This window comes from Medicago sativa, chromosome 4 (assembly GCF_051527215.1).
Source record: "Medicago sativa cultivar Bolivia chromosome 4, Bolivia_mono, whole genome shotgun sequence".
Classification (NCBI taxonomy): Eukaryota; Viridiplantae; Streptophyta; class Magnoliopsida; order Fabales; family Fabaceae; genus Medicago; species Medicago sativa.
The window spans coordinates 76,000,093-76,026,056 of NC_140752.1; the positions used below are offsets into that span (position 1 = coordinate 76,000,093).

The window sequence follows — 25,964 nt, forward strand, 5'->3', positions numbered from 1 at the left end:
TAATTGTTCAGTAATAATAGCTTTAAAAGTGTCATATCGTCTCATTGTGATACAAAGTTTTAACGTTCAACTAAACATTCAATGATCACGAACTCACCTAAGACATTAGAGTATTGTGATCAAAGAATACAGTTATGGGCCAAGAAATTGGTCTTAACCATTTTGTTAAATCATCGTAATACTAGTCAAACAATCGTAATAACTAGAAATGATTACCAAGTAGTGAAATATAAGGAATTCGAAAGGCCTAATCACCCTTTTAATCCTGTTTTTTAATCAATACAATTTATTTTCCGTTGTCAAACAATTGTAGTAACTAGAAATGATTACCAAGTAGTGAAAGATAAGGAATTCGAAAGACCTAATCGCCCTTTTAATCCTGTTTTTTAATCAATACGATTTCTTTTCCGTCAATCCAAAATGTATGACCAACATACCACCTATTTCACATCCTTACTACAATTGAATTGTTAAGTAAAAATTGGAATAATCTGTGTGGATACGAACTTAAATTTTATTACCTAACAATAATTTAGTACACTTGCTAAATTATTCTTCAAGTTTTTGGCGTCACTGTTGGCAAAGTTGAAGTTTAAGTAATCTAGTTCATTCATGGTGAAAGAAGTATAACCTAATGTAGTTGCGGAAATACAAGAACTTGGTGTTGCCACCACATTCAAGTTGAATGGCCATAGATTGAAGCCTTGCAATGGAGTTGGAGTTTCAAAGGTAAAATTTTCATTGATGTTGAGTGACGTTAAAGAAACACTTCATACGAGGCAACCCATGTGTTATTTCTTCTCCTTACCTTCAATATTATGTAAAAATAATGCATGCATTGCATGAAGCACAACAAGGTTGCATGAAGCACAACAACTGAAGGAACAAAGGAACACGATACTAGGCAATGTATGATACACATGTTTGAAATTCAAACCTCCATAAGCATTAAACCCTAATTTTTGGAATATATTTTCCTTCATAAATTAGTTATTGGGTTGATGTTGATGACTTGATTGATATCTCAGGGTGGAGAAAAAATTAGGGATTTCCATGTGAAATTATTAGAGGGGCATTAGTTTTAGTATTAGAATGTGAATTTAGTAATTGATGTTGAACTTTGACACTACAAGAAATTGATAAGAAAACGCCGCTCTATTAACCCCAAAAGCTTGGAAAAGCTCAAAATCTGGTGTTGCGCCATTGTTTAAACCTCTCTGCCACCAATAGCTACTGAATGCCTCCGTAATGGCAAAACCTTGTGGTTGAGCTCCAACATCAGCAATAAATGAGGCAACAAACGGTAAAATGGTGGCAACAAAGGCATTCACCGCGGTTTGTTGATTTTGATTAAGCGGCCATTGGCTTGGATGTGTGCCATAAACTGTGCTTGGAATTGGACTTGGGCATGTGGGGGGGCTGCGGAATTGGGGTGGTTGTTGTGGGCGGAACTGAGTTTGTTGTTGTGGACGGAACTGGAGTTGTTGTTGCTGATTCTGAATCGGCATCTGCGCCCATTTGGCTTGATATGCATTTCTAGCATCTAATGCCATCAAATGTTTCCACCTCTGTTCCAAAGCAGCAGCGGTAGGATGATGTGGCATATGTAGTCGCATCACTTCAAAATTACTGTGATGTTGTACATAGAGTGCACGTACGAGCTCGTGATCTTGTTCGGTTCAATGATGGTATGCCATTATCAAATTTGTGTAATCAGCTTGAAGATAAAAATCCCATTTGTTTCCAATGACCAAGGAGAAAAAAGCAAAAGAGAAATGAGCGGCGGTGACGGAGGCGAGCGACGACGATTGGAGGAGATGGCGGAGAAGTGAGAAGAGAGAAGTGTGGTACGTTATACGTACGCCAATATAGATATACCGTATAGATGCTAAGTAAGTTAAATAAACAAGTGAATATAATATACTCAAGCATAAACAATTATACTTAAAAAAAATTAATGAAATTTAAAATAATTTTTATATTTTATTTGAGCTAGCACCTCTAGTGTATTCAAAATACATTTTATAAAATTGCTCTTTTTGTATTCAAAGTTAAGTCTCAAAGACCAATAAGATGTGACGCAAATGGTAGAAAACCTATTTTCTTTAAATAAGTGGTGAGTGATTTAATTCATAATTAGTGTGTATACATGAGGTTGTTTGTTACAGTTTTTTTTTATAAAAAAAACAATTTTAAAAAAATAATCACTTTTAAGAGTATTATATCGGTTTGTTATGATTTTTTAAAAAATGGTTCAAAGTATAAGATGTTAAGATTAGCTTCTAAAAAAAAAATTATAGAGGATAGCGAAAATAAGTGTCAAAAGATGGAGGCAATTTTGTAATAAAATAAATCATTTTATATAGTTGTATAAAAAAAAACTAAATTCAACAAAAAAAATTCAAACAAACAACTTTTTAAACAAAAATGATTTTATTTCAAACAAACAACTTTTTAAACAAAAATGATTTTATATATGATAAACATACACAAAATAAATTCTACTTTTTTTATTATAAAATCTTTAAACTATTGAATGTCAAAATGTATTCTTTAATTCGTAACAATTGAATTCTAAGAGCATATATTCACTAATTTGTTTCAAAGTCCGAAAATAAAAAATTTAAAAACTTTAACACAAAATTGTTTACGGTGTTTGTTTCACAACTCAAAGTCATATATTTAATGTAGTTTTTGTCATTTCCCCCCTTCCCAAATCAATTTTCCCATATATTAGTTCTTCTTTTTTTAATGTGTTTTTAAGCTTATTAAAAGGGCATAAAAGTATGAAGATCAAATTTTTAAATGAGTGTTGGTACCTCAAGGGATTAGCCTTTGGCTTCCAATTGAGTTATGTCATGGGCAACAAAAATATCAAGTCTCGATAGAGAGTGGTTAGAAAATTATATAATAAATCTGATACTTTCAAAATTCTACCATTAACACACTTTGCATAAATTTTATGGTATATTCTTGGTAAAATTATTGTTATCTCTAACTTTTCATGGTGCATGAGTACATACCCTAATCTAAAACTTGTCAATTTGATTTAAGAATTACAATCCACCATCAATATGCATTTTGAGTGTTATTTTCTATCTCTTTTGATGGAGTCAATATCAACGAATCTTAATTAAAAAAATGTGTATGAAAGATAAATAGAGATTATATTTATTATTAAACAATAAACACGAACATTTTTATCTTTTGAATAAGTTGTCCTTATTACAACGTGTATTTATAGTTTGGTTAGAGACAAAATACTAGTATTTGTGATGTCATTTACCCATTTCCCAAGAACTTTTTCAAGAATGAGTCAAAAAATAAACATTTTTGAACAATACATTGAATAGTGTCTATTGCATCATTTTTTTTTTTGTACAAAGTGTCTATTGCATCATCTAATCCCTTATTTTTATTTTTTTAAATTGAAGATTTCAACCGATCCCCAGTAAAAAAACTCACTTTTCTTTTTTAAAAAATGTATGTATAAAATTTATTATAAATTTGTTCACATGAGTTAGCGTTTTTTAACATATATACATATAATAATAATAATTAAAAGAATTTAATACATACAATGTAGCATTGTTTCTCATTTTTTCTAAACACTATCACATATCACTTTTTTAATCTCTCATTGTATACAAGTCATATTCTTAAATGAAATATTCTTATTCAATTAAAAAAGAGCAAAAAAATTTTCTAAAAAATTTATGATTTAATTTTTTTTTCTTTTTTATTAACTTTTAATTTCAAAACTCATTAATTACCAATCAAAATTAGTCTTTGGTTGAGGAATTTAAAATTCAAATATATTAACCACTAAAGTAAAAGTAACTCCCACAGTTTTATTTTTGGTATTGAGCATTGGAAAAGAGCTTTGAGTTGAAGTTCTACACCTTTACAATAACTTCTCGTTTTTCTTTCTCTCTTATTGGGTAATATTTTTCAAAAAACTAAAATCATCATCACACTTGAGATCGTACGATAGTTTTATATTGCGCTTCATGTACACCTCCCAAGCATAAATACATTGCATCAGAGGGCGTTGCATATATAAACATGGTACTAACATAAAATCATAACTCGCCACTATCTCACTTTCTTCTAACGCCCCTTTTAACCAGTCATCATCATGGATAGGCCTTTGTTCGTCACCCAGACTCCTATCACCATAGATGAGCTTAACCTTTTTTACCAAATTGATCGTGAGCTATTTTGTTTTTTGATCTTCAAACTTCACCATGAGGTGACTCAATCTCTTCTAGTCATGGCTCTCTGGCTTTGGCTTGAAAAAATTGGGTACCATAACCTTGTCTCAAAAGTAACAGTTCTACAAGGTACTGTTATCAATGCTCTTGTGAATGAAGCTGTGACTTGCTTGCAAATTTTGGGAAAGGATGAACCTGACATCCCAATTGGGGGTGGATTTCCCTTAACCAAAAGGCTTATGCAAAAGGACATATCCCTTCAGATGTTTATCTTGAAAAGGTACACGACAATAACCGGCATCAAAATTGTTCTTAATAACACATGCACTCGAATTTTTAATGATATTTTGCAGATAGTTTTGAAAAGCAAAATTATGATAGCAACACGAGGTACCACATCACGAATTCACACACTCAACATGCCTTTGGTTCTTCCTGGTTTCCCTCACCCTTTATTTGGCACCTTTGATTTATTACCAAGGACCGAGAACATCAGTTTGTCCAATGAAAAGATATGGGTTCAGAATATACCTTATGATGATGCAACAAATGACGATAGATCTGTGTTTCTCACGTTCTCTAGAGGATTTCATGTGTCAGAGGTGGAGGTAATGTACTTGTTCGCGACTAAATATGGAGATTGTGTGCAAAGTTTAACCATGGGAGGAAATGCTGTCCAAGGCGATCAACCGCTATTTGCAATTATGATTTTGAAAATGGTGGAAATTGTGGATCAAATTTTGAATGGTAAACGTGTTGCCAAGCTCCAGATCAACGGAAAGCACATATGGGCTCGCAAGTATGAACCTCGTGTCTGAATTGCTTAATTTTCATTAAAATTAAGCCAAATAAACTAGCTATAGATGCAAGGATCTATAAAATTATAATTATCACTATCAGTAGCTCTGTCTTTCCTCCTTAGAGGAAAATATTTATGTCAGATTGATATTTCGATTTTGTACTCTTTTCTGTCATTGTCAACTTAGTACCTTATGCTTACGATCCTCAAGTTACACATGGAACTATGTGCAAGTAAAACTTGAATGAAACTCAATAATTTGTGTACAATCTTGTGCATTGAAAAAAAATTGGGAATGTTTTTATTGTCTTCAAATATCACCAATTGAAGAAAAATTTCTTGTAGAAAAAAAACTTTGTTTTCTTAAAAAAAAAAAAACTATCTAGCTCCTTAAGACATTTTTTGGGCTTAACTGTTTCATATAATAGAGGTTAAAAAAACCAACAACAAAAAATAATTTAACTCCTTCCACCCAAATATACAATAAACTACATGTGTTTATAGTCATTATGAGTGGGTTATATATGAAATGTAAATATAAAAATTTATAATTATTGATATTTGAAGACATCATTATGCTAAACAATGTCATAATACACTATTGATTGATGGTGTGTTTATTTCACCAAAAATTGAGAATCCAAAAGTTGAAGTAGTTTTATGAAGAGAGCTTTTGTTGTATTGTACCTAAGACATCAATTATTTCAAGTTCATTGAATAACTGATGTATTTAGTCTATAATATTGTTTGAATACATCAATTACTGAATGAACATAAATCATTATTTTTTTCTTATAATAGTGACCAGAGGGTGCACACATTTACTATTAAAAACTTGTTTAACACATACAAGGTGTTGTAATATAATTAAGTCACATGAAATCTCTTTTGCAATTTGAAATGAGTGTGTAAGACAAAAGTAAAGTTATGTTAAATAAAACAAAGAGATAAAAAGGCTGGGGGAATTAGACCTGACCTAGGTACAACCGAAAGAGTGAAAAATAAACTAGTGGACCATCCCTAAACTATCATAAAAAATAGTCACTTATCACAAGTGCAACCAAGCAAAATGGCGTAAAACCAGGTTATAAAACTGGCGAATGGATCGATCGTTAACACGAAATCAAGATCCACATACCAACAACTCCATGTGCAAAGCAACAAGCATAAAAGATCTTTCGAGCATAATAGTTTGAGAACAATCACGGAGGCTGAGACAGATAAAAGCTAGTACTAGAGTGAAGGCAGACGTGACACCTTGAGACCTATAAATCTTAGCTGCTCCAGAGCATCAAAGTATCAAAGGGTACATGCGACCAAAAACAGCCGGTTTCAATCAGACATATAAGAACTCAAATTGAGGGATGAGTTCAATACATTAGTAACCAAACATACCATTTTAGGTTAACAGAAACCAGATCATTCCAAGTTTAGAAAACTGAACCACAACAAAATAGGCCATGTATCAGAAACCATTCAATCTCTGATCAAGAACACAAACACAAAAACAAAAACACAACACCAAACATCCAGAGACCCACTGAAACAAACAACCCGTTGAATGGAATTTGTATAATAAAAGAGTATACACGTCAGATAAAAACAATAACATTTTTCCTTGCAATGGATCCTTACGAATGGACACGATCAAGGATTGAATTATTACCCCTTGCAGTGTAGTTTCTTCAATGTCAAATTTCTCTGATAGATCACATGCGTCACTCAATCGGCAGCGCCTCTACTCAGTCCACACGAACAGATTCCTTCACTCACAGTGCTAGCTGCTACGAGATGAAGACTTAAAGAGGGAGGGGGCAATTTTAGGGTTTCTGAATGTGATATCAGGTTTTTCAGTGTCCCTTTGCTTCTGCACAAAGGTTCTACTTATAAAACCATTTGTGTGCTCAGCAAGTCAGGTGTTATTGGGCTTATGCAATCCCAATAACCCATTTAATGATCCGTGAGATGTGATCACCAGCCTACCCACATAATAGTCTTCATGCTTTAATGTTATCCCTCTTCACACTAATGTCTGACAACAAATATTTTAAGAATAATGCCCTTGTGTTTAATGGTGTCTCACGATTAATTCATACTTAATATTCCATTTAAACGAACTAACTATTCTAGGGAACTTTTTTTGAAGGATATTCTAGGGAACTTATTATTTTAACACATAAACATAATAAAGAAATGTCGTAATTTATTAATAAATAAATATTTGATAGAAATATGAGATTTATTTAAAATTGTTGGCTTCTAGAGCTTACACCAACACGAGTCGACGATGAAGATCTCTGACACAAAAAAACGACGATCCTAAAACACAAACCCAACCCTTCTGACGTGGTGGAGACAAGCTTCGAATCCTTAACCCATCCAAGGGAACCCAGACGACCCATTAATCCAAAGATCTGGAACCAAAGAAAACAACAACAACCAAGACACCCACAAAACGTCGGCGACCAGGTCGACAATGAAAGAAGGAGTGCATAATGCTTCTCACACAGTGTAGACGTAGTGATGCTGGAAAGAAACAATTCAAAAGTGTGTGAAGCTCATTGTAACCGCTCTTTAAAGAACAATCACCGAAAAGGAGGGAAAAACAATGGTGTAGAGGATGAAGGTCACTCGTTGCACCACCACAAGAAGATGCTTCGTCGATGAGCAATGATTTTGGATCGGTAAGGAAGGAAAGGGTAAGGCAATTTGTGAATAGCTAGAGAAAAGGCAGAGGTCGGAGGCTCTAGAGACAGAAGACAGTGTCAAAGTCGGAACTCCAATTTAAAATGTATATTTCATAGTTTTGAATACAACAAACCTCTGCAACAAACATCGTTGAAGACTTCCGTCATCTTTATGGCAAATGGAGAAGACACATTAGACCAATTTAAATGCTCAACTTTCTTAATGATGGGTTTGTGGTGAAGTTATGAGTGATGAAATTCAATAAAAGAAACAAAATAGTTGATTTTATGTTTTTGGAGTTAACCCTCTTGTAAGATTCATGATTGCATACATAAATAAATATATGATCAACTTATTGTCTTATAAGTGAGTATTTCTTTGAAGTGGAATGTCTTGATTGCAAATATTTTAAACAGTTCCAAACTAATTTTACACTTAGAAAAAGATCATTCATATACATACAAAATATATATTTCTTTTATAAAAAATCATCTAAAAAATTGTGAATAAACTAAAACGAACTCCAATCCCTGAATAGTTACTCAATATAGATGTGCAATAAAAGAGTTAAAGGAAGACAAAATAATACAATTCATTTATTTATCATGATTCATCATAAACTTGAGAGCTATACTCAATTATTCCATTCGAGATAAATTTTCTCTTCTATGCAACAATTGGTCACACACATGTATTCTAGTTGGCATTATATCATGTAACTTTCTCAAGACAACACTTCAACTAAGTGTCCACTAACCTATGATAGACTCAATTTACAAACTCAACAAAAATAATTATCAGTAGAGATAACACAAAAAAATATTGTTATGTGTTTTGCTCTTGACTCTCAACATAAAGGATAAAAAAAAAAGTACTCATCCAAAGATCAAATGCGCAGAGACAATTAATGCAGTTCATTGTCATCTCTGATATTTTATGGGTCTTGTTAACAAGTGCACCTAAAGCTATAGTTAAGAAATCTATAAATAAAAAATTTGTCTTGAAAATATAAATTTTGACTTTTGAATAAGTAATAATTACATCATTTTTTTTATAAAAAAATTACTCCCCCGTTTTAAAATACATGTCCAATTTTTGCAATGTGCACTATTCATTTGACTTACTTTGACCATACTTTTTAACTAATGTATAAATACAAATATTAGCATGTAAGATGTTGTTTGATTTGTCTCGACAAATATGTTCAAAATATTAAATTTTTATAATTTTTTAATTTAGATAATTAAAAATATTAACGGTCAAAATTGTGCATTGGCATATGTGAAGTGGTTAACTTGGACATGTATTTTGAAAAGTAGGGAATATTTGTTTTGGTTGTTTAACAATTGTTCTAGAAGCACCGTTTAACATTCTCCATATTTTAATAATGCCTCTATAGACAAGTCATGGTATCTCTCTCTGAAGTATGTATAGCCATGTAATCTTCATTTTTTTTTGAAAGGAGCCATGTAATCTTCATTGTTGACTTAAGTTGAAAATTATTTTTGTTTGTTATGTAAATTATTGTCTCATCATATATATACATTGCAGCATAAGCATTTTTAAAATGCACCAAGTCATTTCATAAATCGTGTTAAAAGGCACACACATAAACCCACTTGACTTAGTGGGTAGTGTTAACTTGAAACTTTAAAGTGTGTTATCCGTTAAAGTTTTAGGTTCGATTCTCTTCAGTGTTAATTTAAGTAGACTAGTTTAGCTTCTTAAAAAAAAAGCCGCACATATGCTTCATATGCATCTAAAATAATTGTTCCCTTTGGATTAAACTTCATGTGGAGAATTATAACATTAATTTTAAGATGTAGTGCAAAATCCTTTTCACACTCAAAAGTACAATATCCTTTTCACACTCAAAAGATGCCAAGTATTAAGGTGAGCAGTAGATTGAGCTACAACATCCATAATGACTACCATGTGAAAATGAGTATCTTCGATGAACCCTATTTTTTATGACCTTGATTTTCGCTCGTTAAAGCAATTTGAAAATCATTTGAGGTGATTAGTTGACTAGCAATCATTGTCATCCTCTAATGTTTGTATAATTAATGATTTGTGTTGGCGGATATTGAGGCAATTTTTTATCAATTATTTTATCATTTAATCGTGTGTCGTTATTTGTAATGTTGTCCCCTTTAAAGTGTGAACCACTCTCTTGATATTTGCTATATGTCTCATTGATCATCTCATATTTTTTTTCTTTCAAAATTTGCCGTCTTTCGACCATTTACCTTTAGCTGCTAATTGCCTCCTCTGCTTTTGACATTATTGACCACGTTCTATAAAACAATATGTTGGAAATCTTCTTTCAGACGGTGGATAGCGTGAAGCTCTTATCTTTCAAATGATTACAAGCAAATTTTTTTGAACATTCAAGCAAAATTAGTACTTTAACTTTTGATTTTCATCACTAATGAACTAATCTCATTTCGTGTTTTTACATGATTCTAGCTAGTGTTTCTTCTAATTTAGTCATGGTTTTGGGTCTTTTATTGTTGTTGTAACTTCTTGAGTCCCAGCCTAACACTTCTTACACAAGTGTAGAGTTCCGTTTATAAATATATTCCATTTTCTCGTAAAGAAAATGTGCAATTTTTTTTAGCATACCTAATAAGCCATATGTAAAACAAATAACCTAGTTTTCATACAAAAATCGAACTCAAGACATCGAGAGAAGCACACTTTAACCCAAATTGAAAATAAATATTAATTCTTGAAAGATATATGTTATTTGACCAACATTTTTAAGACAACTTACCTGACAACCACATATTTACAAATAAAAGTATATATGGACACGAAAACTAAACTAAGAGAGAATAAAAACATAACCGGAGTTGCCATGCTATAAAAATGTTGACCGGACACTCTTGAAGACCCACGATAAAGACCCATTTTCCAAAGTGTGTATTGCTGGTCCATTCTTTTAGTGTTCTGTTTCACATCCTCTCCGAGCGAGCTTTCAACAACTACTCATTGCTTCTGTGAACTAAGCAAGATGGAAAGTAGCGAGGAAGAAGACGACTTTCCTTCCATCGAAAGCATTATTCCCCAATCTAAGGTTGATTCTCTCTATCAGTCTCAAACTGAAAAGGTTCGCTTTTTCCTTTTTCATTTCACCATTAATACTTTCATTTCGCCATTAATAACTAACAATGCCTTTTAACGATGTTATTTCACTTTCCATTTTTAATTTCTGTTCTTTTCTATAAGTAAAGACAAAAAAGAAAAATGGGTGGGTTATCTTCATTTTCATCATCTTTTTTGTTTGGGAACTCAGATTTGCTATGTTGATGTTCAATAAAAAAAACTTAAAAAAACTTATTTTTTTGATAGGGTTTTCTAATTTAAACCACTTAATTATTGTTTTATACTTATATTCATAGGCCCTGTTTGGATAAGCAACTTAATTATATACTAGCTTTCATGAAACTATCGTGGGGGTTAGGGAAATAAATTGGAAATGGCTTATGGGCATGTCATAAGTTGTTTCAATAAGCTTTTCCAAACAGTCTCAGAAGTGCTTATGCCAGCAGATAAGCTTAAATAAGCCAATCCAAACAAACTCAATAACACTGGTTGCGGCACTGCTGTGCTGCAAGATATGTAGTCTGGAATCTGCTTTTTGTTTACTTGCATACGTTCTCTGAGTTCCCTTTAAGGACTATTGGATTGGGTAGCATGATTAGCATTATCATCAACGGTACGATGTATGAATCTTTAGATGATTGATTTCAGGGAATTAGAAAGCTTTGCTGTGAACTCTTAGATCTAAAGGATTCTGTGGAGAACTTATGTGGCAATATGCACTCAAAGTTCTTGGCTTTCTTGAGGTAACATACATATATCATCTAACTTAAAATTTTCCCGCTCCTTTCTGTTCTCCCGTTTTTCCTTATTAAGATAGCATGCATTTCCTATCACAATTCTTCAAAGTTATCCAGAAAGGATGCAACCTGTATACATATTTGTTTACATTTTATCTATATTGCACTGAAACGATACGAGTATGTATACATAAATACTGGGTATGGATATGAAATCATTTTTATTTTAATTAATGAAAATGGTGTATTTTATTGGTTTCTGAGCCGGTGCTTATATGCACTGGTTATTGGTTATCTGAGTTATTAACGTTTGGCCACACGTGTCTAACATAGCTTTAACGGCTGTCTCTAGTAAGGGGAAAATGTAGTTAAAAGGGCGGCCATGCCACATTGCCACCACCATGGCGGTTTTTTTGACAACCACCATTGCCAATTTGTGAAGGGATGCCACAATGGCAGCGCCACGACACCATAGGCTGCAATTGTGTGTTTATATGACAGGTTTTTGGCATTCCGCCACCCCCCATTGACGACACTGGACACTGCTAGACACTAAACAATTTCATTTTCTTTGGCGATACCTCTTAGAATATAAGAAGCAAATCATAATAACAACTAAGTAATATAGAAACTAACCTTAAGAGATAGTCTAAGACTAGAAACCGCTCGCATGAGATATACAAAAATACTCTTAACATATTATCATATACATTATAAGATATTTTCTTATATGCTAATACTCACAAATACCGTTCTGGTCTATTTGCAATTTTCTTCACTGTCACGACACCCATTCCTGCTGCAAGCATAGCTTGTTAAAGGCTTCTATAGCAGGGATAGTGGGATACTATATAGGAACCTTAGGAACACGCTGGTAGTATTTTTATTTGTTTAGCTCTGTCAAGAACTAATCCAGTGTTGTCAAATAGTGGTTATAGCTTAGTGGAATTTGTACAAACAGCTATTGTTCCACGATATATTATTTAGTACATAGTGTTGTCAAATAGCGGCACTATAGCACAGTAGCATAGCGGAATTCGAACAAACCACTATTTCCGTGATTGACAACATTGAACTAATCATGTAAAAGCCTAATCTCATGATATATTTCCAGTAACTTCGTTATACTTTAGTATCTTCAACACATCCCTATACTCGAACACAAAAGCAATTTGGGGGGATTGAAGTTGGCCCGAAGCACAAGCCCACCACTTGGTCAGAAAACCAAGCTTCCCCAAAGCTTGAGCTGTTAGTTGAATGGCTTATGCTTGGTTACTATTTTAATACTTATAAAAAGTTTGAAACCTGAACTGTAAAGTAAAACACTCTTGTATTAAAACAGTTTCCTCTACATTGCATAATTTTGTTTAATTGTTCTTGATTTTGTAGGATATCTGAAGAAGCTGTGGAGGTAAAGCATGAACTGATTGATCTGCAAAAGCATATCTCAGCTCAAGATATTCTTGTAAAGGATTTAATGACTGGTGTCTGCCATGAATTAGATAAGTGGAATCAGTCAAGCAACGATGATGAAATTCAGCATGAACATGAACTTCTTGAGCCTTTATCCAATGAGAGAAGTGATCAGAAAACTCTATTCTTAGAAAACATTGATGTACTTCTGGCCGAGCACAAGTTTGAAGAAGCATTAGAGGCGTTAGATGCCGAAGAAAAAAATTCTGCAGAGTTGAAAGTCTCAGGGAATAACTCTTCAGATGAAGGTTCCTCATATAAGTCTGCTCTCATAGAAAGAAAGGCAGTGCTTGAAGACCAGCTGGTTGGAATTGCCGAGCAACCTTCTGTTAGTTTTCCTGAGCTTAAGAAGGCCTTAGATGGTTTGATAAAACTCGGGAAAGGTCCCGTAGCACATCAACTAATGCTGAAATTTTATGGGTCTCACCTCCAAAAACGAATTGAGGCGTTGCTTCCATCAAGTTCTTTCTGTCCTGAAACATTTCCTTTTACATTGTCTAAGATGATTTTCTCTGTAATTTCAATGACAATAAAGGAATCTGGTTTGATTTTTGGAGATAATCCTGTTTATACCAACAGAATTGTTCAGTGGGCTGAGTGGGAAATTGAATATTTTGTACGATTGGTGAAAGAGAATGCACCATCATCTGAGACAGTGTCTGCCTTACGTTCTGCTAGCATCTGCATTCAGGCTAGTCTGAAGTACTGCTCAATTTTGGAGCCACAGGGATTAAAAATGTCTAAATTACTATTGGTGCTACTGCGTCCTTCTGTTGAAGAAGTTTTAGAATCTAATTTTAGACGTGCTAGAAGAGTAGTTCTTGACATGGCAGAATCGGCTGAATGCTTACCATTGTCACCACAGTTTGCCTCTTCACTTTCTGCAATTGCAACTACATCCAATAGCATGCTTGTTGAGAGTGGAATGCGATTTATGCACATAGTTGAAGTAAGTAAAGTTCATCATATGATATGGCTATCATCAAAAGGACAATAGTTGATGCATTGCCTGCACATTCTTTTGGTTGATGGAATCATGTAAACTTTGTAGCCAGGAGAAAAAAAATCAACTTTGATAAAACAGCGTTTGCTTTGAACTTTTTTCCTCCTTTTGCTCTTTCTGTTGTCTGAAAACATTTATCCTGGAGATATATTAAGTAGTTTGACTTTGAGTGCACAGCATGCTGGTGAGAAAGAAAAATTAATAAATTTGTTGGTAGGTAAATTATTAAGTAAGGTCTTCAAGATGCGTATCGGGTTTTTACCTATAGCAAATGTTCCTTGATAGCCGTGCTTATCTTGTTCTGCTTGTGGAACTAAGTATGTGTAGTGTTGTCAGTTGATGTGTAACTATAGCCAATTATAGTGCAACATTTATGCATAATTTTCTGTTATATATTAACTTTCATGTGGTTTTCTGCCTTAATGAATAAACAAGAGTCTTTCTATGAGTGCAAATGAATGATCTTGCTTCTAATTTTGCTTTGGCTTGCTATAACATCAAAAGTGTATTTGTACAAACTACAGGAGATATTGGAACAGCTTACACCAATGGCTGTTTTGCACTTTGGAGGAAATGTACTAGGTAGAATCTTACAACTATTTGATAAATACATGGATGTTCTTATCAAAGCACTGCCAGGTCCTTCCGATGATGACAATCTTCCAGAGCTTAAAGAGGCTGTGCCTTTCAGAGCCGAGACAGACTCGGAACAACTTGCAATATTAGGAATAGCGTTTACCATACTGGATGAACTGTTACCAAATGCGGTATTATCAACATGGATGCTGCAAAATGAAAGCAAGGAACCAAATAGTGGGCTCATGGAGATTGTAGGGTTCAATACAAATGCTAGTGTAGAATTAAAGGAATGGAGGAAACAGCTTCAGCATTCTTTTGACAAGCTTCGAGATCACTTCTGTCGGCAGTATGTTTTGAGTTTCATCTATTCAAGAGAGGGCAACACCCGATTGAATGCAGATATTTACTTGAGTGATAACAAAGAGGATCTTGACTGGGATTCTGGCCCACTGCCTTCACTTCCTTTTCAGGTCATCATTCTTATTCTCTGATTTTGCTGCTGCCCTTGTTCTTATTCTATAATGATTTGTTTCTTATTTGTTGTTTTGTAAGTCCCTTTGTGTTTCCATGTTCTGTTTTATTCTTTGGTAATTTTAGCTGCTGGTTGCTTGTGTTTTCAATCATTATTGGAAATTGAGTTTCTGATTGATACTGTTGGTAATATTGGCTTACTATTTTCTTGCATTTTTCCTTTTAACTGCAGTTAGTGCGCCTTTGTATTTCTCTCTATTTTTCTAAGGGCATTGGTTTAGAATTCCAATTAAAGAAATCATTCCTTGAAAAACCAAGCATATCTCTTTCCAATGTATTAAATACAAACTTCCTATAAAGACATACTTTTTTAGACTTATTAAACAATGTCCTTAGGACACTCATTAGCATTGCTTGTATCCGTGTGTGCGGCGTGTTTTAGTACCGACCGGTGTAGCTATATTTGCAGGCGTTATTTTCAAAGCTGCAGCAATTAGCAATTGTGGCTGGAGATGTGTTACTTGGGAAAGAGAAAATACAGAAAATTTTGCTTGCTAGGTTAACAGAGACTGTTGTCATGTGGTTATCTGACGAGCAAGAATTCTGGGGTGTCTTGGAGGATAATTCAGTTCCTCTACTGCCACTTGGTTTGCATCAGGTACTGTCTACTCCACTTAAGATAACCCCTCCATATTTCATATTATTTCAAGTTACTGGTAATTTGAATACTTTTAGGTCCAAGTTCAATATTTCAAATGCAACCTGAGTTTTAAAATGATTTCCTTCGACTGCAAAAATGCATTTTGGCTTTTGGGAACACTGAACAATCGGACATGAAAAAGTCTTATAATTGATGCATATATTTAGGTTTTAAGTGTTTATGCAACACAGCCTTCATGCTTCATTTTGTAAAATCCCGGTTAAATTCATATTTTCCAACAATTGTAACGGTGGAGTTTAACATGGGAAAGGTGAATCCTTTCCCACCATGGACCACTTCTAATCAACCATCAGATTTTGGAGTATATTACATCTTATCATGTGTGTCTCACACTAGATCTAACTATCTATCTTCTACAACTCATCTCCCTCTTTGTCCAAGCCCAACCACCACCAGCAAACACAAACTCACGTTACTAATCTTCATCATTTTCATTTAGTTTCTTCATCACACTAAATTCCATGAATCTTTCTTCTTCTTTCATGTACCAATAAATCTACTCAAACCCATCCAACATTTTATCTACTCAAACCCATTGTTGTAATTTTGGAGTCCCATCATTCTCTCTTTAATTTTCGGTCCACTCCCCCTTTTAATCTTCTTTAAGATGTTTTTTCTTTCTTTTCACAAACCAGTTGCAGATATGTGTTTAGGTTTTTATGGGTTTCAAGATGCCAAATATGTTACATTTCTTTTGCCGGCAAAAAGCTACTACAGCGATGGAGTTTTCAGTTCTGCAATCTGATGACTTTTTGCTGGAAAAAATCTACTACAACAATGGAATATGTTTTTAGATCTAGAATCTTACATTGACATCCACAATGGTTTTAAAAATTAAAGATTTCACCGTCTTCATTCCCTATATATTTACCAATTCTCAAAATAAGTTTTACAAATAAAAAAAAATCTAAATTAAATTACTTGCGTGGTTCTAAATGATTTTTCCAGCCCCATAACAATTAACTGTACATGAACGTGGCCAATTTGGGCAAGGAGGTGTGGGTTGTAGAGGTTGAAGATAAAACCGTACATGAACATGGCCAATTTGGGCAAGGAGGTGTGGGTTGTAGAGGTTGAAGATAAATGGTGGTGGAAAGTGTAAAAGAAATAATATAGTGCTGGCGGTGTATGATAAGATTGTGCTCTTCTATTAATCTAATGGCTAAAGTCAACTTTCCCATGGTGGGAAAGGATTTACCTTGCCCATGTTATACTCCCCCAAATGTTATTCTTTTTTGGGCTTGTCCCATAAGTAATTCTTTTTTGGGCCTTGGGCTTGTCCCATAAGTAATTCTTTTTTGGGCCTGTCCCATAAATAAGTGCTATGGTTAGTCTCTGATTTCATCGACACTTTTTTCATCAACCACAACTAAAAATATTAAGCATTTCATATCTTTCATTTTTGTGTCTAGTGTCATGATGTAAAATTGTGTACTTTATATGAGAAAAACATGTAGTATTATCTATCATCACTGTTGAATGTCATCAGAAGTTTAAGATAATCATGCTCTTATCAGGATAGTTTGGTAAATTTCGGAGATATGTTTTTTCTATGTTTTCTGAACCATAGCTGACTTTTTGTGTTGCAGCTGATTCTTGATATGCACTTTACGGTTGAAATCGCTCGATTTGCGGGATATCCATCTCGACATGTTCATCAGATAGCATCCGCTATTATTGCTCGTGCCATCCGGACCTTCTCTGCTAGGGGCATAAACCCACAAAGGTATTATTATTCATTTCTGCGACATTGATTCTTGTTCTGCAATCCTTACCCTCAGCTGTATTTCTTCACTGAATTCTGACCTCAACAAATTGACATTTTAGTGCACTTCCTGCGGATGAATGGTTTGTCGAAACTGCAAAGTCGGCAATAAACAAGCTCTTGCTTGGGGGGGCATCAGGGTCAGAGACATCTGATATTGATGAAGATCACATCATTGTTCATGATGAAGTTGACTCAGACTCAGATACTGTTTCTTCCCTGTCTACGATGGACTCTACAGAATCTTTTGCTTCTGCCAGCATGGCAGAACTTGACAGCCCCTCTAACTTGTCTGATCCTGATAATTGAGTTTTTTTGGTAGCTTTAAAATATAGTAAGTTTAGATATGGAGAAAGCTTCACTGGTCCGTGATATCAAATTTGCAATAGCTGCTCATTATCTAATATTAAGTATATAATGTATTATTAGACATGTCTGTAAACTTGGTAGGGTAGCAAGATTCCTTTTGGAATCAGAACATTGTGAACTGGAGAGTAGTCACAAATCCATATTTATTTGTATATTTTGAATCTTCCCCTGTTTTTAGTATTATTGTTCAATTGATAAAAAATAAATGGCATGAATACCAAATTTTCTTTCAAGTTAATTTCATGCGATTACACTGTCACCGACATTGTTAGGATTATAGGATAAAGAGAAATTTAAAGTAGTTAAGAGTTGTTATTAGAAGTTAGTTATTTAGTTAGTTGATGTTGTTATAGAGAGTGTGTATATAAATAAGAGAACACAAAGGGTAGATAGTATCTTTTGAACAATGTAAAATTTGTGAATAGAGTAACGACTCTACTGCAGAAGGGGAAACCTTTAGATGAGAGATTTCTCTTTTATTCTGTCTCAATCTTTCAATTAAATGTTCATCTGTATATTGAATTCTGCCCAATTATGGAAATTCTTCTTATACCAAAAGAAAGGTTTTTAACAGACACTCATTTCCCAAACACTAGATCATGGAGATCTAATTTTCCGACCACTAATTTTTTTTTTGGGTAGATAGATGAAATGACAATAATTATTGAAAATTCACACACACAGGTGGATGTTGGGGTTCGAGTCCGATCAGAGTGTCTAGTCTAACAATTTTAGCATTTTCGCCAGTTGAGCTAGGATTCGAGGACAATTCTCTCCATTTTCCTCTTGCTTTTCTTAATTTTCACATCTCAACCCTTAAATAACTTTTCTTCCTTTTTATCTAATATTATTTCATTTTTATACTTCAATGGTATATATTTCCACATTATTTGCTCAAGGCTTTTGTTTCCACTTGAATGGATAGTTGGATACAAATCCGTGCATATAAAGTCACTAAAGATGTCATGAATTTTCACATTATTTCCTTAATTTTTTTTCCTACTTGAAAGGATACTAATCCGTGCATATAAAGTCACTAAAGATGCAATAATTTTGAAAAGAGAGATGCTATTTACAGCAAAAATCACGAGGGTATTGCGAATAATTGTCAAGTTTCCATCAAATCTCTTTTTTTTCATTAGGGCGTGGTGCATTTTTTTTCCATTGATCACATTTTAACCAAGATCAACGATTCAGAATGGATGTTGCAATGCCCCGAATTCCTTCCACAACATTGTAGAAAATGGCTTGTGTATTTTTTTATTTTTTAGATTTTGCTTGATTATGTATTAAAAGTTTTATCCTGGTTCTGCACTTTTCAAATGTTATATAACATTGACCGTTCTATCAAATTCTCTCACTTGACACCGTTAAAACAATCTTACTTAAATGCTTCTCATAACTTTATTCAAAACTGGCAACAAGTAGTTTTTTCCCACTAGGCTAACATTTTTGTTTGACTATTACTTGAGATTCATTATATACATACACACAAAAACACATGACACACACATGCACACATAAATCAAAGATCGTTATATTCTTCTGCATGATGAGACTGCTCATCCTCATTTTCTTCCAAAGATCTTCCCATGGTTTCCTTGGTGAAAAAGTAAGTAACAAACATTCCCACTATGCACACCCCTCCAAGTATGATAAGTGAGGCTTTCATTCCAATCCCCTTAGGATATCCTTCCTCCTTCTCTTTATGTGATGCCCAAAGAAATCCAACAGATCCAATGATTGCAGTTGCACCAACCTTACCAACAGCCCCAGAAATACCATGACATGTTGACCTGAACCTAGCTGGAAAGAGTTCAGCTGGGACAATAAAGGTGGTAGTGTTAGGTCCAAAATTTGCAAAGAAGAAAGCAAGACCATAGATAACCATGAACCCTTTGTTATCATGATTTTCTCCTTTGGTCCAATGAGAGTAATAGGGAAACCCTAAAGCAAAAAATGACACTGCCATGAAGAAAAAACCCATCATTTGGATTTTAACTCTTCCTACGCGATCGATGAAGTAGACGGTGAAGAAGTAGCCGGGAATGGTAGAGCAAACAGCAAGAATGGCTTGGATTCTTGCAAGATGGAAAGCCTCTTGGTACACATCTTCTTCATCTTTTTCGTTGAGGTATCGTTTGTATATTTCACTTTGGAATAGAACTTGGCTGTAGAATACTATGTCTAAGAGAAACCAATTAGCAGAACATGCGAAAAGATCGCGACCATGTCGCCACAAGAATTCTCTTGAAAGAAGAGGGTAGGCAGCATTTGTGGTTGGTGGTAATGGATTCTCTTCGGTTATTTGGCTCATTGAGACATCTAGTACTTTCTCCATGTCTTTTGCAGCTTGCAACACATTTTGTTCCACTAATGCTGTATACCTAATGCACACACCATAGTACGTTATTCAATTGTTTGTCAAAGCCATGAACATTAAAAATGCAATGAATTTGAGCATATTCAATTTAAATTGAAGTACTATTATGTTCGGCTAAGTGGAACCAAATTTTAGATAAGGTTTTGAATTCAAGTCTTATACACGAAAAAATGCATGATGAAGGAAAGACTCCACCAAAAATAAATGATCAACTGAATTCTTTAACATAAATTAACATCGACAAAGTTGGACCTCACACTTATTATCGAAATGAATTGGAGTTTTGTTCGTTTGTATACCTAACACAACTGATAATGTCGATATTGTTAAGTTGAATACCTTAATACAAGTTTGAATTCGGAAACTCACAAATGTATGTGTGAGTTTTAAACGGTATTTACCACTTTGTTTAAGGGAAAAAAATATTGGGGTGCTTTTCATCCTCCCTAGTAACAAGATAATGTTATTTATTTCAATATCAAACAGCAAGAATCACGAGTAGAATAAGCCTCACTTCCACACCTTTAAATTAAATTAATCAGCCGCATTTTCTATACTAATTATTGGCATTCTCTTATTGGTTACTCTAAAATGCTTTGTTTTCTCTAATTTTTAGTTTACCAATCGATCACTCGATATATATAACTAGAAAACTTAAACCACATGACGCAAGGAATTTAATGAGCAAACAAAGCAAATCCACGTGGATGGTTCCTTTCTATTCTATTCCTTCTTTGACTAAAACATTGTTAATTAAATGGTTAAACTTACTTGAAGGCCCAAGACATTGACTGATCGATGAGTATATTATAAAATTAAAATTCAACTAGGGTAAACATTAATTTGTGTCTTTGTCATCCAGTTTTCTCATCTTTTGCCAGTACATTTAATTAATACCATTATTTTCATTTGATTTTAAATATCCAAGAAATGTCCATTTCAAATGGACCCAAATAAGAAAGTCATAGGTACGGTAGTACTGCACAGCACAGCACGCGGTAACAACTAACAAAGATTTCATCTTCACAAAATGCATTATTTAAAACAAGGGTTAAATATGTTATTAGAGCATCCACAATAGTAGTTCCTTAACAAGGACTTCTTAAATGGACCCCACGTGACACATCACTTATTTATAATTTTTTAATAAAAGTACCTATTAAGGACTCAATGACTCCAATGGCAATACACTAATAAGGACTCCAATGAAAAGTATTTAAATATGTCCCACTATCTTTACATATTAAACAAAAATAATTTATCTATTACTCATTTTTACAAGTGGGACCAAGTAGTACACATTTTATTACTTCTTTATGCAAGTGGGGCCAAATAGTACACATTTTATTACTTCTTTATGCAAGTGGGACCAAGTAGTACACATTTTATTACTTTTTTAAACGTGGGACCCGTTAGTTACTCAGGAGAGAGAGAGTCCTTATATAGTTGTCCGTTCCTTAACGGGGACTCAATTTTTCTTCCTCCAATGGAGGGTCCTTAACGGGGAGTGGTCCTTGTTAAGTAAGGACCCCCCATTGGAGATGCTCTTAGTCATGTAAAATTAAAAACATTGTTTTTTAGATTTTATAAAGAAATTATTCAATTTTTCGTCTCTATAAAAAACAAAATATACTGATGTCTTCATGGAATGTTACCAAAAGTTTTATAGACACTTCGTTTGTGCCGACTAAAAGTTGAAGAATTTTTATATAGAAAACAAAATTAAAATTTTAAAATTTTATAAGGATTGAAAATATATTTAACTTTTAAAAGAACGAATGAGTTACATAGCAAATTAGCAATTTGAATCCTAACTACTTTTAATGTGCAGTCAATTGTAAATAGTTAAATTAGAACAATTCAATTTTCTCTCTCTTTTAATCTTGCATAGTAAAGTCGATCATTGAGTACCCGTTAACAAGATATTTGGGTTCGATAGTGGAAAACAAATGTAGGTAACGAAACATGATAAATTCGAATAAAAAAAGTGAACACTAGGCGTCCTAATTTTTTTTATACATACACATCATTCAATCATTTAAACATGCCATTTTTTATATTTAATTATTTTAAAAAAATATAAATTTCAAAAGTACAATGGACACAAAATTTCCACAAAAGTAAATAAATGAACAACAATGGTATCAATGAAGTTTGATCAGAGATGTAATTTTAAATGAATTTTACTTATAAGTAACTCGAGCAAACTTCAGATATTTAAGAATTAAATATACTAAGTAGAGAGTTAAATATAAATATGTGAAGTAGAGAGGGGCAAGAAACTACCTGGCAGTTTCTGGCATCATCATACGCCAATAATAAGTCAATGCAGCTGGAACTGAACCAATCATCAATATCAACCTCCATGCAACGTCAGCCTCCGGCGGCACATCAAAAGCCGTCTCCGGCTTCGAACCGCTGCGAAATACCAAGCAAACCACCATAGTAACAGTTGCACTAGCCAATATACCAAACCCTTGCATAGAAAAAACCGCAGCTATGAAAGAACCTCTTGTCCTTTTATTAGCAAACTCAGACATAATGGTAGAAGATAAAGGATAATCACCACCAATTCCAAGCCCTAAGAAGAATCTAAAGAAACCAAGAGATAGTAAAACACAAGCTCTCTTTGTTGTACATATGGAGAAGCCAGAAGCTAGAGAGCTTGTTAGCATCAATAATAAGGCGATACCGTAGACGTGGCGTCGGCCTTTTAGGTCTCCGAGGCGTCCGAATAGGAGTTGGCCGAAGGCGGTTCCTAGGAGTGCGACGGAGACAAGGGCTGAGACCACGACTGGGTTGACTTGACGGATTTCTTGGTGGTCGGAGTAGTATATTCTTCCTAGCATCTTTGTGATGAGTGTGATGGAGAAGAGGTCATAAGAGTCTGTGAAAAGTCCCATTCCTGCTATGATGATGGCCTTGAAATGGTAGTATTGTGTTTTTGCTGAGTCAAGGGCAGATAGAACCTTCAATCCTCTTGCCATTTTCTGATTTTGAAATTTGCTATTGCTAGCTGCACACTTTCAATCCGTTATGTGCTAAATTGTGGTCGCGGTAATGATAGTTATCGTGTCATGATTCTTCGTACCAAAGAAAAATCACGGTCAAATATGGTTGATACAACCTCGGTTGTGGTTACATGTCAAATGGTAGCTCTGATCACGGTCACAAATAAATATTTTATCTATAGCCTAAATGTGTAGCCCATGGGTGCTGGCTTATAATTTTGTGCTATGGATAATTGCTAATGAAGGAAATAGAAATATATTAATTGTTAAATATATGAGTAGAATATGTACAAGAGGCTAATTTGCATTGTAGCATGGAAGTTTCAAATTTGTGGGCTTGTGGATTGTATTTATTGAAGGAAACGTGAGAATTGGGGTGGAAAATTTTGTTGTTAGTGACAAGCGACTTAGCTATGCGGTTGGTACAAAATTTAAATTTGAATCCAATTATTTGTTAGTCATGATGCAAATGTTGTTGTGTAATAATTTTGGGAAGAACCAATTGGGTTCTGGTCAAACTTATGAGTGTACGCGTTATTCCACTAAAGATGCGAATCAATTTCATCTCCTTGTACATTTTAAACCCTTTATATTACATTATGATAGTATTATATAGCTACTGTACTACGTCATCTGCAAAGGTTGTTGCTAATGACTAACGATAGCTGCTGCATATTCCCAATTTATCCTAAATTGCTCCGCAAAAGAGTGCAGCTATGATGTCTGCCACATTTTGTGTAGCAGAAGTTGAAGCCCACACTGCGTTTTTTTTTATATATGTTTTTTGTTGGAACATTGACATGAAATTATGAGTAAATTGGAAGGTTGGAATATTAAAAATCAAGTTACAAGACTTTAACTATTGTGGTGTGAATTAAAAAATAAAGTGTGGAGTAAGTGAACGCGCATATTACTATTTATATTATAGTATTTAATTTTTCAAGTATCCGGTAATATATAAAAATAATAATAATAATAATAATTACTTTTTATTCGTGCATATTCCCACGACTATAACTTATATTGGTTGTGATAAGATTGAAAATCCATGAGTTTCCTATATTTTCTCCATTCATATCTAATTAGTTTGTTTCCTCCAATTTTTTGGGTTAGTTTCTTTTTGATCTTATCGATAAGAGTCCTTGAACTGATCAAATTGTTACCATAGTTTTTACAAAATTCAGTTACGAAATCTCTATATAAATAGAAGACTCTACTTAGTTTAAAAGACACACCAAAGAGTTCTATTGAGTTATCGAAAACTCTTTATCTCTGATCCCTCATTTTGCTCGATGCATTTTTGAGCCACTTCTCCCCTTTCTTTTTTGTCTATTCAAAATTAAGAGTGTTCTTAAGATCATAGTCCCTTTTAGGTAATAATGTCCCTTCATAATTAAGAATGTTATAGTTCCTTTGATAATTTATGTTCCTTCAAAATAAAAAGTACTTTTAAGATCATAGTCCATTTTGAGGAATAATGTCACTTCGAAATTAAGAATTATCTTAAGAGTATAGTCCATTTTGATATTTCCTGCCCTCAGACTTCTCCACATAGACTTATTTGGTCATTTTAGAACCACAAGTCTTGGTGAAAAGCAATATGGTTTTGTTATAGTTGATGATTTTTCTAGATATACTTAGGTACTATTTTTAAAATGTAAAGACAAAGCATTTCAAAAAATTTGCAAACTTGTCCAAAATGAAAAATCATCTCTGTAAGAGTGACCATGGAGGAGAACTTGAAAACTTATCATTCAATTTTTTTTTTTGTTGAAAATGGAGTATCACACAACTTCTCATGTGCAAGAATTCCACAACAAAATGAAGTGGTTGAAAGAAAAAACAGAACTTTATAAGAAATTGCAAGAATAATGTTAAATGAATCAAATGTTCAACATTATGTCAAAGTTTACTATAATAACATATATCGATATTGTGCATGACTAATGTAAACTCATAGAACTTGATTTAATTTATATCATTATACACTGATAAATGTTTTAAAAACTATGAGACAAAAGTTTGTCATAAATAAATATGCATGGTTTTTAAAAAGTACTTAAAATCCGCAACAAATGTGGTTCAAATATTTAACGGATTTTTGCATATATAAAATAAACAAAACAACTACTAATAATATAATTAAACTAATGTCCACCATTTTGTCTTAAACAAATCTACTGCTAATGATATAATAAACTAATGCCCATCATTCTGTCTGAAATGTTCTTGGTTAGACTCTTAACCTAACTAGTTTAGTGAGCTTCATGACAATTCGTTGTTAAATAATATGAAAAAACAATGTATTACGACATAAATATAAGAAAACAATTTATTCTTCTCTCCTTTAGCATACATATAAGATAATAGTTCAATCTCACTGTTTTTCCAAGTATGTCATTTGTTAATCACTTAATCTCACTAATTTGCATATAAAATAAAAAATATTTAATAGAAAAACTACGTTAATGTTGATATTTTGAAAATAGTCACGAGTTTTCAAAATATCATCGTATCAACTTTCTCATATCGGTATATAAAAATTTACTTCCACATGTATAAAGACATTAAAACCACAATTAATATGGTACAAATATTTAATGGTGTTTTGCATATGAAATAAAAAATATTTAATTGAAACAC

At 33.5% G+C, this 25,964-nt stretch overlaps 3 protein-coding genes across 3 annotated transcripts; 2 read left to right on the top strand and 1 right to left on the bottom strand.

The window, feature by feature from the left end:
- Window positions 1-4,105: 4,105 nt before the first annotated feature.
- On the top strand, window positions 4,106-5,282 carry LOC146931982 (uncharacterized). The gene has a single exon (XM_085708353.1). The coding sequence runs from the start codon at window positions 4,139-4,141 to the stop codon at window positions 5,030-5,032; it is 894 nt and encodes a 297-aa protein (XP_085564479.1). The 5' UTR covers window positions 4,106-4,138; the 3' UTR covers window positions 5,033-5,282.
- A 5,349-nt stretch (window positions 5,283-10,631) lies between these two features.
- Window positions 10,632-18,133, top strand: LOC146931983 (LOW protein: exocyst complex component-like protein). The gene is made up of 7 exons (XM_085703559.1): window positions 10,632-10,813; window positions 11,458-11,552; window positions 12,936-13,968; window positions 14,547-15,071; window positions 15,542-15,730; window positions 17,383-17,519; window positions 17,621-18,133. Exons 1-7 carry the CDS (start codon window positions 10,718-10,720, stop codon window positions 17,865-17,867), a joined length of 2,322 nt encoding a protein of 773 aa, XP_085559685.1. The 5' UTR covers window positions 10,632-10,717; the 3' UTR covers window positions 17,868-18,133.
- A 1,175-nt stretch (window positions 18,134-19,308) lies between these two features.
- Window positions 19,309-23,645, bottom strand: LOC146931984 (putative inorganic phosphate transporter 1-9). Its single transcript, XM_085703560.1, has 2 exons — window positions 22,597-23,645; window positions 19,309-20,314 (listed from the first exon to the last, which is right to left on the bottom strand). The coding sequence occupies exons 1-2, from the start codon at window positions 23,295-23,297 to the stop codon at window positions 19,453-19,455; spliced, it is 1,563 nt and encodes a 520-aa protein (XP_085559686.1). The 5' UTR covers window positions 23,298-23,645; the 3' UTR covers window positions 19,309-19,452.
- Between the last annotated feature and the right edge of the window lie 2,319 nt (window positions 23,646-25,964).